Source organism: Balearica regulorum, chromosome 3 (genome assembly GCF_011004875.1).
Source record: "Balearica regulorum gibbericeps isolate bBalReg1 chromosome 3, bBalReg1.pri, whole genome shotgun sequence".
Lineage (NCBI taxonomy): Eukaryota > Metazoa > Chordata > Aves > Gruiformes > Gruidae > Balearica > Balearica regulorum.
In genome coordinates, this window is record NC_046186.1 from 120839762 (window position 1) to 120854090 (window position 14329).

General features: G+C 39.2%; 1 protein-coding gene across 5 annotated transcripts in view; it reads right to left on the reverse strand.

Moving 5' to 3' along the window:
- The window catches only part of PLCB1 (phospholipase C beta 1), a 398789-nt gene that overhangs the window by 48988 nt on the left and 335472 nt on the right, over positions 1-14329 (reverse strand). For all 5 annotated transcript variants that reach the window (XM_075749808.1, XM_075749805.1, XM_075749803.1 and 2 more), the window contains exons 30-31: positions 13723-13780; positions 12507-12593 (exon numbers count right to left, since the gene is read on the reverse strand). In XM_075749808.1, coding sequence (XP_075605923.1) covers positions 12507-12593; positions 13723-13780 — 145 coding nt within the window. The remainder of the gene's footprint in view (positions 1-12506; positions 12594-13722; positions 13781-14329) is intronic.

Consider the following 14329-nt stretch of genomic DNA (forward strand, 5'->3'; position numbering starts at 1 on the left):
GTCATGCCTCCTTCTTCCCAAGGCTTTGAAGATGTGAATCTCGGTGCAACTGGCTATCAAACACATTATAAAATATTACTGTTGTATTCTGCTATAGGATATCTGTACATTACTATAAGCATCGTGGTTGTTCTATGATACGTATTTACAGAGCACATTTTGCAAAAAGAGTGTGGTTAATATTACCGTATCACAGAAATTAGCTTTCCTGGTTTTATCTCATCTTAATTGAGGTCTGTTTCTGTTGCCAAGCCAGGTTTAGTAGGCTTCCTTGATTTATAAATCAAGGGTGTTTGTTTCACTAAAACTGGTGTATAATTGCTTGTCAGCAGTCACCTTTGCTTTAAGAAAGGCGTGAAAGAAATCAAAGGAAACGTAGAACATTACTGGAAACTGTCTTTGAACAATGAATAGGACTGTGTGAATAGCTGATCAGGTCTCAAGGAGGAAAAAAAAACCCAAACCCAACAAAAATCCAAACAAAAATATAAGGAAGTATTCTGACATAAAAGTGTTTAGATTTATTCATGCTGAAATTCATTTTGTATTAAATAAAATTCAGTCTTTACCCTCAAAAATTGGTGTCTGTTTGGCCCTTTCATAAAAAAGCACAGCAAAGGAGACGGTATGTGGGCTATTCACAAGGAAAGGATGGAAATCCAGGCTCTAAGCCTTTTATCAATACTTCTGTATTCAGGATATTCAGCTCGCGCTCTGCCTAACAAGATTCAATGCCCTTCTGTGCACCGGGGAGATGGCCCAACCACTCTGACATGGGTGATTGGGGTAGCTCTGTGTCTCTGGAGCTAGCACTGTTCCTCCACAACTGGAATATTTAAGGGGCCAAAGAGGGAAAGTGAGGGAAATGATACAGGCACGGATGTAAGCGGATCATTTCCCTCTGCCCCATGACACTATTTTGCAAATTCAACTTCTAGATGTATTGGACCCACATTCTGGAGGAGAGGGGATACATTATTTACCAAAGAATCTATTTCCACACCACTGGGCTGCACAGCCAAACAGAATGTACCTCTCCTTTAGACTCCCATTCTAGAAATACATTTGTAGTTAACTTGTAGTTGCCTTTGCATTTGCTCCAGCATTTGAAATGTCCAACAACACATACAAAACTTGACAAAGTGGGCTGAGCACAACAGAGAATCCAGAACAACTGACAAATTATTGGTAATTTCTCTTATTAGCACAACATGCATAGCGCACTGAGTGCAGCGCTGCCCAGCTCCCCGTGGTCATCAATGCTGTGCTGCTCATGCCCACCTACACCCTACACGCTCCAGCAGCCCCTCTCCTTATACAAAACCTGCCACTAATCTCCACTTCAGGGACAGCAATTGTCACAAGTGCTAAGTAATCCACATCTAATCCTCCATCAGTCCTTGGCCTTGATCTCCAAAGCAGACTAACTGCCCATTTCCTCATCCTGCAACTCTAACTACACCATCAGTCAGAACTCAAGCAGTAGGAGTAAGGTGCAGTGGCATATGGGTTGCAGCAACTACGGGTTGCATGGTGTTGCATAAACTTGGAATCATTAAACTGCTTGTCAGAATAAAGCCCACAGGGCTTACGGCTCGCAGACTTCCGAGCAGAGAAGTCAAGATTGCCACTTCGATAGACGCAATTCCATTGCATTTTTTACGGTGTTGCACTGGATATAAAACAAAAATTGTAATAATTGAGAATGAACCAAGAATCTATACTTCATCTCCCAGTAAAGATCCTTTCATCTATATTTCTCACTTTCTCCCTGAAGTCTTCACTAGTTCTCAATCTCGAATCTAAATTCTTTAGACACACTATCACTTTTTTTTTTTTCTGTTGTTGTCTTCTAGTTTTGGTTGAGTTTTTTTCATGCTTTCACTTTAAATATTACTCTTCCTGTTACACTAGTTTTGGGGTACTTATGAATGATTATTTTTTTATACATCTTTGGAACTTGTGCCTCATGTCTTTCATCTGATGGAAGACACTGGAACATGTTCCATATACACAGTCAAGCAGACCATGCCACTGCAGCTCTTTAGCATCTCTCTCTTCCCTTCAGGCTTCTTCTTCAAATGTGTCTTTTAATCTGAAATAAACACTATTCCTACAAGTACTTTTAGATACTCCTTGTAATTTAATAGCAGCAAGTGATGCCAAAGAGGAAGAGGGAGGAAAGAGTATAAGAAAAGAAATATAAGTAAAGGGAGTCTAAGAAAAAAGTATTAGAAAGAAATGACATACTGTGAAACGAATGTCAATGCAACATAGAGAAGTACAAGTAGGAAAGCAGGTAAAACTGAGGGAAAGCGTAGAAAGAAAAAAAAGAAAAATACCTCCTACCATTATCAGTAGGGTATGGTATGCCTGATAACCCTTTTCTCTTTAGTGAATGCCTTCATTCATTTCTATAAACCAGAGGTCAGCCTGGAGAGCTGTGAAGTGGATAGAATGAACCAGGACTGAGATTTCCTGTCCCATACTCAGTAGGGTTGAAAAGGAAAATTTTCCATCAGATAAACATCAAAACTCTGATTTTTCTTTCACATTTTTAGGAAGGAACAAAAGAACTACAAATTGTCAACTTTCATCATCCTCACGACAATTTTCCTACAATCTCTGGACCCAGTACTCACTTGGAAAAGTCAACGTTACAAGAGTTTAGAACTTTGCCTTGACCATCCCTGAGCCAGGCTCTGTATCTAACTGTCTCCAGATTACGCTTCCCCTTCCTGGACACATCCCCTTATTCCACGCAAAGCTTACAAATCTTGAGGGCTCTATAGAAGAGATCATTTACAGGTTCATAGCTGTAGTGTATGTGCTTAAGTCACACTCCACAATCTCTTGGCAAGAACCTCTTTCCAAACAATGGCTGAATAATAGGAAACGTACTGAGTCACTATAGTCACACCTAAATACTATCATCATCCAGCACTACTGTATTATGCAGCTACTGCAATTATATGCAACTACTGTCAGACAATGCTGATTTGCTGGAAATGAGTCACAGGAGAAATTTAATGCAAAGTAATCTTTCCAGGGAACATCTTTCCCAGCTATTGTGCTACTAAGGAGGGCTGCCAGCCCCTTGAAAGCTGCGCCCCTGTAGCACGGAAAGTACATGTCGAAATGTGGCTGAGGCAATGCTTTCCCTGTCACCACGGATGGGAGTGACTTTCTCTCTCTTGTGGATGTGCAGGGTTTTCTTCCCCTATCAAGCTCAGTACTCTTAAACTGCTGGGAAAGATCTCAAAACAACATTTCTTGTTGCAGAAATTGTTGTTGTTTCCAAAAACAAACAAAAATCTCCACCAGAATTAGGATTTTCTTCATGATTCTAAATATACTTCTAAATCCATGTATACTTTTGAAACTCTCACACTACTTTTGTTATTTCTGTTACCCTTTCTACTAGCATATTTATCATCCTGAAGTGTCTCACTGTAAATAAGATAACTCAGCACCTACCTTGTCATGACCGTACTAATAAAAGCAACCTGCATCTTTAATGTGTACTGCAATGGGCACTACTACCAATGCAATATTATTTTTGCTAGCGGCTCAGCTTTGCAGACTGATTCTGCACGAAGACATAAGCACTATATTAACAAACGACTTGCACGTACAAAGCTGTTCATGTACTACAATCTCTGCAAGACCAGTGACTTTATTTCTCTGTTCATTAAAGAACATATTTTTTCCCCATTTCATGCATTTTAAAACATCCCTCTAATGAGTTCACATACTAAGCATTAATATTTCTTTCAACATTTTTCCATTAGCTGTGTCAAACTGAATCTCTTGTCATTTGTCATGTTGCACTGAAGGTCTGATAATTAACAAATATGTTGCTGCTGTTGCTCAATGATGAATGAAGCTGTAGGAGAGTGGTGGTTCTGCCTTTGTGGTGTTTCTTGTTCAATCTTAGAGCAACGAACATGCGTAAAAGATGCTATATAAAGCACTCTATGTGAACTCTGTGTGTGTATGCTACCGTGCATTTCATATATATTATAGAAACACATACCATGCATATTTTAGCTCATGTTTTATACTGTATTTTCACAAAGTACTACGCTAGCTCATGAAAAGGTGAAGGAGAGTCAACAGCTTGTTGGTGCCCTGTTGCTCACTCAGATTTAGCATGAAAACCACTTGCCTTTGCAGAATCACAATTATTTTCCTAGCAGGGACTTCTCTCGTGAGGTTTAAATATTGCATAGTCCAAGCTTAACATCCTGACACAAAATGTTTGAAGCCCCTGGCCGCAACCTTTTTCACATCATTTTCAGTTGTTTTTTTCTTCAGAGATAATAATGTTAACACACCAGTTAGTTTTGTGCTCTTTTTTCTCACAGGCACTTGCTACCTTGCAGCTTGCTGGCCACCTGGCCACACTTTGGGAAATTTTTCCTGCGGAAAGCAAAAATGCTGAACCAAAGTGAGTGCAGGAGTGGGTCACAGGGGTGCAGGTTACTGAGGGACTCCTGGCACTTTGCTTTAACCCTAACAGATGTGCTCTACAGCTGAGCGGAGAATGGGATAGTGCAGATGAAAGTGCTTTGGGAGGTTACAGAGAACAGATAAGAGGCTTTTTAATGCTACGCTATTCGCTATTGATATTTTCTTGTCATCCATATCCACCTGCAGTACACAGAGGAGCATCTTCTGCAGAGACTACGTGCTCTGTAGGATATTATCATCCTGAACTTGACTTTGCAGAAAGAAGCTATATATTAACTTTTCACATCCTTTTCCCAGTTTTCTCGTGAATCTATGGTAACACGGTGGTATTCTCTGCATAGGAAGTTCACTTGTTTTGAAAAGGATTAACTATTCACAAATGTTAAAAACAGAGGTTAGGTTTACTTTAGTAATTTATGTTACAAAGGGAGAAAAGATTATTTTGTACTTTTCGATGTTTAATACACAACTGATCATTTTTATGGCAATTTATGACTTCCTTTTCCTCCCTTTAATTGAACTGCTTTCTAACTCAAATTAAGCATGTAAGAGAACTAGAGTAACAGTGCAGTATTGTAAAATCAGTTACTGTACAAATGCAAGTAATTGCCTTGCTTTTAACGAGTGGTTTGTCTGCACATGGTGATGGTGTTCTGAAACAACGGCCCCAACTGCAAGAAAGAGCACGGTCTGTGCTGTCATTTTGACGGACCAGCATTGCAGCAGTCCGTTATGAATTGGAGACATGCATATTTTTATCTGCATAATGTTAAATAACGACACATTTATAGCTTTCATAGCATTCATACCCAGTAGGGCTAATCTGCCCTCCCATCCAACACCTCCATGATGTTATAGAAGCTAGCTTGCCCTGGCAGGAGGAGCAGTATGGATGCCATATACTGTCCTGTGCTGCTGTGGCCACTGGTGGATGCCAAGATGGATGCCTCCCCGAAAGCTGAAAGAGGTCTCTCAAACAGGCACCTCTGCACTGTCTCGAGATGGGACTGTTGTGGGTGCAGCTGTACTTTCTACTGAGGAGAGGAGGGAATCTGGGGGACACTGACTCTGAATTTGGGAATATGGAGTTACCTTTGCCGTCCCTCCAGCCAAGGGGGAGTTTCTGAGCGGTGGGGACCTATCTCAGTGTTGGGCTGTACCACGCAAAGCTGGACAACAGTGGGGGACAGCGGGGAACGCAGGATGGTCTGAGCTCCGCTTTGGATTTCATCTATGTATCAGGAAGGCTAATTAAATAGTTAACCACAGTGGGCTGAGACACGAGCTGTGTGCTTATCTAAGATTTATTTGTGCAAATTAGAAAAAAATGAGTGAGGTTTCTTTTTTTCAGAAAGAATTCTCAAATTTGTGCCTTTCCCCCCCTCTCCCCCTGCCCTGATGGCAGCTGGATTCTGAAATTACTTTTTTTTAAAAAACCCTTGCAGTTCTTATTTATTAGCATGGTATCCAGGAAAATCTCACTAACCTTCACAAATCAAATCTGCCTGCCACATGACCTCCATTATAGACCATACTCTTGCCTTCACTCATATCAGTTTAAATCACCAGCGACTCTGCCAGCTTCATAATGCTCCTTTTGATTTACACTAGTGCAAACTGGAAAAAAAGTTTGCCCTTTCACATAATTTACTTTCCTTTTTTTTTTTTCCAGCTCCAGATCAAACCCAAGATTTTCTCTGATTTCCAGCTGAATGATCCATGTGAGAAAAATACCACCCTCTCTCAATAAACTCCAATCTCAATTTCTCATATTTTCCCTCATGTCCTGTTCATTAAAATATTTCTTTATGTTTATGTTCTTCCTGCAAAGGGTTTGTGACATTTTTATTTAAAGGAAGTGACATCAGAATTCATTAAAATAAATTTTAAAAGCATTTTGCATATTCACACTGGAAATGCGATGCAGTTGATTTGGAAGTTAATGTTCCCAAGACACACGTGTATGTGCAAGATCAACACTGGAAGCTATTTAATTAACACAATGAATATCACCTCAGATTGTTAGATGTATCTTTTATGACCTGATATCCATTTATCACACTATAATATTTATTCTGCTGGAAAAATAAACAATGATTAAAAATGTGGATTTGTGAAGAAAAAATGTAAACAAGCAAGCAAGCAAGGTCTTAATCGAAAATAATCCTTTGAGCATCCTGTTATTTGGACTGAAGTCTTTTGATCTCAGGCATAGGGATGAGCTAGTCACTTCACAGAATTTAAGGCAGTTTTATTGGTATAAAACTGGCATAGGATAAAGGTCAGCCTATTTCATTTTAACGAGTGAAGTGAGATTATTTACTACTCAATTTACAGGCTGAAAGTGCATTCTGCAGTGTTCATCCATTGGGAGCAACAGAAAAAAAGAAACAACCCTAGTTTCCCAAAAAAAATACTCTGCAACTGGGGACTGCTTAGCAATTGCACTAATAAAACATTTAAAGAAACATCAGGGCTTAAGCTACTCAAAGCTTATTAGATAATTAGGCTGATTGTCACTTAGGACTTTATGCTGAGAGGTGCTGAGCAAAGTGCCAAGATCCTCAAGTGAATAGTCCATGAAAACTGCATCCTTCAATTAAAATGCAAGCGCTGGTCCAAAACTGGGAAGATGCTAGATCAAGTCACAGGGAGATTTGGAAATATCAGTCTGGAATATTTTTATTTTTAAAAATATTCCTTTTAAATATTTGTTGTTCACTGAGGCTAAGAAAATTCCATTCATTTCTCCATGCTGTTGCCCATTTAATGAGGCAGAGAAGCATTTTATTATTCCCCTCTGATGAATATACAGCACCGAAACCCAAAGCTGAACAGTGAAACAAACAGTAAATTATTTCAATCCTCTTAATTCTCTGCTTTTTTTGGCAGATAATGCCCTAAGTCATTTTAGCTTAGCAGCCACAGATTCAAAAGGGATTTCTTTTTAAACTTTGGAAATGTTTAAACTGAACGAACTTTCAGAAGAAAGAATTGTTACCTAAACAGGGAGAAAATAAAAGGAGAACTTTTCCAATATTACAGTGGCCATCAATGCTTTTTTCTCATGTCTTTTTGCAATGAGTCTGATACTACTTTAGGAGGGCAACTTTCCCCCATTCAATCCAAATCCAGGCGATGCAAAGGCCCATGCAACTCAGTAAACTAAAATAACCTCTTCCTCCAAACTCCTTCCCCGAAATTCTTGAATAGTCGCCTGTGGTTGAACTGGAATGCATTTGGAAGGGTTTGAATTAAGTGTAGCTAGCCCAAAAGACAGTTTGGCTTCCTGCAGAGGTGTAAAGGATAAAAAAAGGATTGTGGTGGACAGTGCATTGTTATTGTGAATTATGCAGTGAGCGGAAAGGACACTGGAATACTCATCAAAGTTCCTAAGAGCTGCTCTCTTCCAGATGAGCTAATAGAGTGGCTCAGAGCTCTGAGGTTAACTGAAATCAAATTTAACAGTGCTGTAAAATACATTTGCTGTATTTGACTTCTTTCTAAAGTTGGAGTGGTGATTCTGCTGACCCTATTGTCAACAACAGCTCTGTTTAACTCAACGTTATCTGCGTGAAGATGACCACAAAGTTTTACCTAAAGCACATATGGCAAGCTGTAACCTTCACAAAGACTGATGTATTTTTGGATATTTTAAGAAATCAAAAAGCATCGATCAGAAATCTGTGAAAACATTCATTGGGTTTTCGAATATCTTCATTTAAACAACACTCCGAAGGAAGGAGTCATTGTCCAGCACTGTTTCATTAATAGGCTTACATGATATGTGATTGCTTGTAAAACAGCTAGCCCCGAGAAGACAGACCTTGGAGGTCCTTTCCAGCCCTATGTAATGGAAAGGCGACACTGGAGTTACGAGAGGCTTACTGCTATAAACGATCAGCAACTCATTAATTTACTCTATAACTCAAATATGTATCATTTTACATCCCTATAAATTTTTCAGGTACAGTGCTACTATTAATTATTGATTGGATGTAGAAGTGCCGACTCCCATCGGGTACAATTAATAACGCATGTCAAACAGAGACAATAAATGTTTCTCTTTGAAAGTGAGTTAGAATGCATCAGATGCTTTTATTTTCCATTATGAACTGATTTATAATCTTAAAAAATGTTTTTATTACATTTTTTGAGGGGAAAAAAGGAATTTTATACCTTAAGACTGTATTCTCTTCATTCATTTGAAAGACCACAGAGATGGTACGCTTAAAGGAAAGATTGCACCTTTTATGGCGACTCTGTAGATCTGTTGCACCTTTTCCCAGAGATAAAGCCTCACCCTGAAGACTGCCATTATCTACATCTCTACAGGAGCCCGTGCCATCTGGCAGGCCTTGGCTAAGCTGAGGTTGTAAACAGTAGAGTAGAAACATGAACATGGGCTACAAAATGAGGAACCACATGAGTTACATCTTCCCCGCCGCTGGGGCTGTAAGAATATGGTCCACTGAAGCCAAAAGAATCCAGTTAACTTGGCTGGCAGCAGGAGCTGACTGCTAGAGCACAGGAGTCTCAGCTATTATATTGAGATCTAAGTGTAACTCTGAACCATGAGCATGAAGAATAACAAAAGTTGCATTGATTTCAATTAGAGAAGGCTTGGGTCTATTTACTGCAACCGAGTCGATTCTCAGAAGAATAATTAATTCCTTGTCATGTCTCACGTGTATCGATTTTTGTAATTACAATGAAATTGGAGGCAAGGGTGGGAGGAAGGAAATGCTCTTGATTTATGTTTAATTTGACACACAAGCTGTCAAGGACAAAGAAATTGAGATGCAATGACCATGCCCATCCTCGATGCACTCTTCTGTGCTTAGATAATGACTGCCACACACTCACTGTAGTAGAGAATCTAAAATCACACCCTGCTCTAACGTATAGAATTCAGTACAGCGGTGTAAAGAGCCGTGTTGCTACAGCAGCCTCCACAGCATGCAGAAGAGATGCCCAAGGGGAAGAAGATAAGGACAGGACAAGCTTAATGTGTATCAATGACTAAGAAGAGGAGACAAAGAATTAGAATGGGGGAGAAAAGAAATACAAGCTGTTGCTGATAATAAAGCTGCCAGTAGATAATGTAAGAAGAAAAAAAAAAAAAAAAAGAAAATACCTATGGCCTTGCTTGGTAATGATGCTGTTAGGAAAAACATAGCAGCAGGAGAGCATTTGAACTTTGCTTCCACTGTGCTTTCACTAAAATGGCAAGTTAGAAATTTTTTGACCTGGAGTCAGTCAGTATTTGACTTCTTAATTAGGTGACAACCTCCTTTTCCAAACACGTTTGTGGGGGTGGTTGGCCTGTTTCCATACACACACAGATTTGACGATAATAATTTCTAGTTTCTACAGCATCAGAAATTAGTTTGTCATAAAGATATCCTCATTACTTACACAGATACAGTATGATATTTTGGGCCCATTAAAGTCAATGCCTACTCTGATTTCAGCAGGACCACAGAAGCTGAAGAACTATTTCCAATCTTTTGGCAAACTATCAGTTCAGGAAGTAAAGTCTCCAACTCTTACATGAGAAAGCAAGCTTTTTGTTACACAATAGCCCTGGAAATGAAAGCTGCAAAGCAGTCTGACATCCAAACATTAAAAAGAGATTATATATATGAGGGAGAGGCAGAGTTTAAGGGTGTAAATCAGTTCTGAGTGAAGTACTTTCATCTAAACACGATATTATAAACAAAAAGCAAGTGCTCTGCCTCCAGTACAGGAAACTAATTTGCATCCAGTTTGTGCAGTTTCTAAAAACTGTTGTCTAAAATGTCAGCACTCTAAGGGAAATTTTCCTCTGGTGACCTACAGACACCAAGGCAAAGGAAGCTGCACACTCATACTTTAAAAAAAACAAACCCCAATCCAAGCCCCAAAAAAACCTCACTGGTGTGGCAGCCTGTTGGCAACATTTGTGAAATGATATTCTTCCCGGCTATGACAGAGCTCTGTGCACAAAGTCACCACACAAGGAACAGTGAGTCAGTAATAAATAACCAAATGACAGTGATTGACGATGGCAAAATCTGTCTCCAAAGGAATTATTGGTAAAAATACTAAAAATTCTTTCCCTCTTTAATATATTAAACTCTTTGTTTAGGGGTTGAGTTGATACAGCCAGAAAACCCTTTTAACACAGCTAGCATAAATTTTAGTGGGAGTTTGAACACTGAAGCACGAGAGACTAGCCTGTTAAAAAAGCTGCCCCTAGAAAGGCTGCTGTTTACATAAAATATGTCGGTTCTTCTCAGCTGGGAAATCACTTGATCTATTTTATATCATATGCCCTGCCACTAAGGAAGCAAATATGGATATGAAATATGAACATGAAGCAAAACATTAAAAAAAAAAAGAGACTTAATAAAATGAGTAATTATGTTTTGCCTAAATCCTCTCATGCCAGCAAGAGGCACATACCATCGTAAATTCAGCCAAGTCTGCCCATTTCAGTATGTGGGAAAGGACAAAAAAAACTGCAGCCAGGCCCTGCGAGGCACATTACTGCAGAGGGTTTTCTCAGGAGGAATTGAGAGCGCCGACTGAGGAGGGCTGATTACTGCGGCGCTTTAACTGATGGCCAGATGCAGGGGAAGACAAGGGGTCTGGAGCCGCTCTGTGCCATGACCTAATGCTTGGCACGTGGACAGCTGATGGAAGAGTTTAACACTACTGGTCCAGCGCAATCTTTTAAAACGCAACCCAAGTCCTCAGTGACAAATTTTCAGTGCTTTACGCTACTTCTCAGTAAACTAAAAAAAAAAAAAAAATCAAGAAAAAAAGAAGAAAGGACACAGAGAGAGAGAAGTAATCAAGTGCCCAAGTATTGGTGAAAAGCCAGTGTTAGAAGTACTAGCAGATTATTCTTTGACATTTTAAATTCAAGCATTTAAACTCCAGTCTTTCAGTTCACATGCCTGAGAAGCTCATGATCCTACAGCACCAAATATAAAACATACTACTATGTATAGTCTTTACACCCAGATGCCCACGACATCAAAAAGTTCCAACTTATTTATAAACATGACTTTAAAAAGATGAGTAGAAAATCAGAGATGCAAACACTTTTATTTCTCCAAACTATTGTAAACTTCTAGCTATTCAGACCTTAGCCTAATTTATTCTCTGGGTATTTCACAGAAATGACAGGACAACACTGATTAGCTGACACCCAATGCTAGAATTCAAGCTGTAATACAAGCACAGAAACATTAGGACTGTGGACACAGACAAGACATGAAAAGTGAAGCCTAGGACACACATTTATGCAAGTGCAGACATGACACAATGGGCTGTGAAGAATCATACTTGGATATGAACTCTGCTGAAAACAAGTCTCGCTCCGTACAGAAGTCTGATTGTGTAGTTACCTAGGTCTTCCTACAGGAAAATGGTGTACAAAGGAGGACTCTGAACCTCCTCTACTGAAGTCAATGGCAAAACTACCACCAGCTTCACTAGGAGCAAGAGTCAGCCCGCTATCTTTAGGATGAAAAGCTGTATTTCAGAATATTACATGTAGAAGCAGTGCACAAATCAAATAGAGGAAATCCAGCAAGCAACGTAGAATAATAAGCACTATTATTACGAAAACGCTCATTGTTTTCCACAAAAATATATCCTCATCAATTATCACAAATATCTGCGGCAAGCATGCTAAAAAGATATCTCTTTTTCGTTTCAATGTAAACTGTGTTTTGGTTTTGTACTGCTAAAGCACAATAGAGTGAAGGGCACACTCTGCTGGTCAGAAGCACCATTTACACTGAAAGCTTTTTAACAATATGAGTACGAAAAAATAAACCCCATTATATGACATCTGGACTTGAAGTGGTGCTCCATAGTAGGCTGCTACTTGACTTTTTTCATCCTGAATATTAGAGACAACGGCTATGCTGCTATAAATGGACTTTCTCATGTTTAAACATCAGCCTACCTGCTGTAAGAACACTTTCTTTCCTGAAGGACATTTTTTAGCAATATAACATTGTTCAAAAACTCTTTACCTTAGGCTTTTCATCCAGTATTTGCTGACGAATCTCCTTGTGTTTTTCTACAAGTTTCTCCTGTCTTTTACTCTGAGCATCTTCTAGCTGTACAAAAAGAGCAGAGAATCTTTTCTCAGAGATTGTGCCTCGTCGCTTTCCCACCTCTTCCCCAACAAATATTTCATCCACCAAAATTAAAATGTTATCATCAAAACTATGTCTAATATAAACCTATACACTATTGTTGCAAGCATCCCTGAGCACAACTGCTCTAACAGTTGTATGTGGACAATCTATCTCAGATTTCACACACGGGATTTAGAATCAGAAATGTCTAAAGGACTTACTGTAGACTTCTAATACTATTAAAAGCATAATGCATTTTTAAAAAAACATATTATTTTGCTTTAGCTTTTATTGTATGAGCTGTGCAAGATGGACTCTGTTCCCAGAAGAAGAGGATTTGCATCCTAGAGTCCTAAATGAACATGCTGATAAATTTTGGGCCTCATTTAATAAAGCGCTCAGACATGTGTCTGACTCCAACAGAAATTAAGCATACTTAATTTGGTAACTCTTTTGGTTGCTTCCTGAATCAAGGCCTCTGTGAGCAAAAATGGGTCAACTTTTGAACTGAACTATCTCTTCACTGAAATTAAGAGCAAATTCAATAGTGGCATATGTTGCATAGTGATTTCACACGTCAAAACACTACGGTGCATACTGAGCCCAGTGTAAACCACCTATAGCTTCAGAAAAGCTAGTACCTGTAATGAAATTCTTTGACTTGTATTTACATAGCTCATAGAATGCTTTTTTTTCATTTCAGTAACTGTATAAATGTAATTAAGTTAAAATATACTCTGCAATTAAATCTTTATTGACTTTCAGAGTCCCTTATGCAATCTTTGCATTCACGAGACAGCAAGCCAATTAAAAAACCTGGTACATTTTCCATGAAGAAACACAGGATGTTGAAAGTTGAAGTCATAACTGTATTAAAATCTTTTAGCACCATCCCCCAAACACCGACTAACAATTAATCAAGATCTGTCTGAAATTCCAGTTTTCCTTTAACTGGAATGTGAAGAGAAGTCTACACTGCATCTGTTAAAAATCAGTACTTGCAGAATCTTTATACCAAAGCTTAGAATCTGCAGTTTAATATGATCTAAAATATGAAAGCTGACATTTTACCCCCCAAAATGAAAAATAAACATATGGCCTGACATACCCGTTTTATGTACTGCACCACCTCTTGGATATATGATCGAATCATTTCGGTCTTCTCTCTGGGGAGAAGCAATCAACAAGTTATTGCAGGCAATAAGATCAAACCAATGTATTTTAATCCTCCACAACTCCTTACAAAATAATACTTTTATCCACTTCCTGAATGTGCCTTTAGTAACAGGCTGCATCTTTATTGTATGAAGGGCTCAGACTTCCCCGTGACCTACCACAACAAACCCACCGCTCTTTCACAACAGGCTTTTCCCTTAGGGTGCTGCTACGTCTTCAGAGTGATGCTGGCGTTCCTTGAGGCCCAAACGTCAGTCTAGGAGAGCGCACGATCATCAGTAGCTGCACACTGCCACAGTGTGGCACGTTATATAGTAGAAAAATAGTCTCTGTCAGCGAGCAGATACTGCTGGGGACATCTCGGAGGCAATGGCAAAGTTCCCACAAAGAGCAGGGCAGACTCAACTTCCGTCTCCAACTTTGCTAGGTAAACCACATAAAGCTGAACTTGGAGGAAGTACTTAAGGGACTTAGTGAGATAGTTATTAGGCAACCTTTGGTCAAAGATGAGACTCCCAAAGGGATAAATGCACATAAAA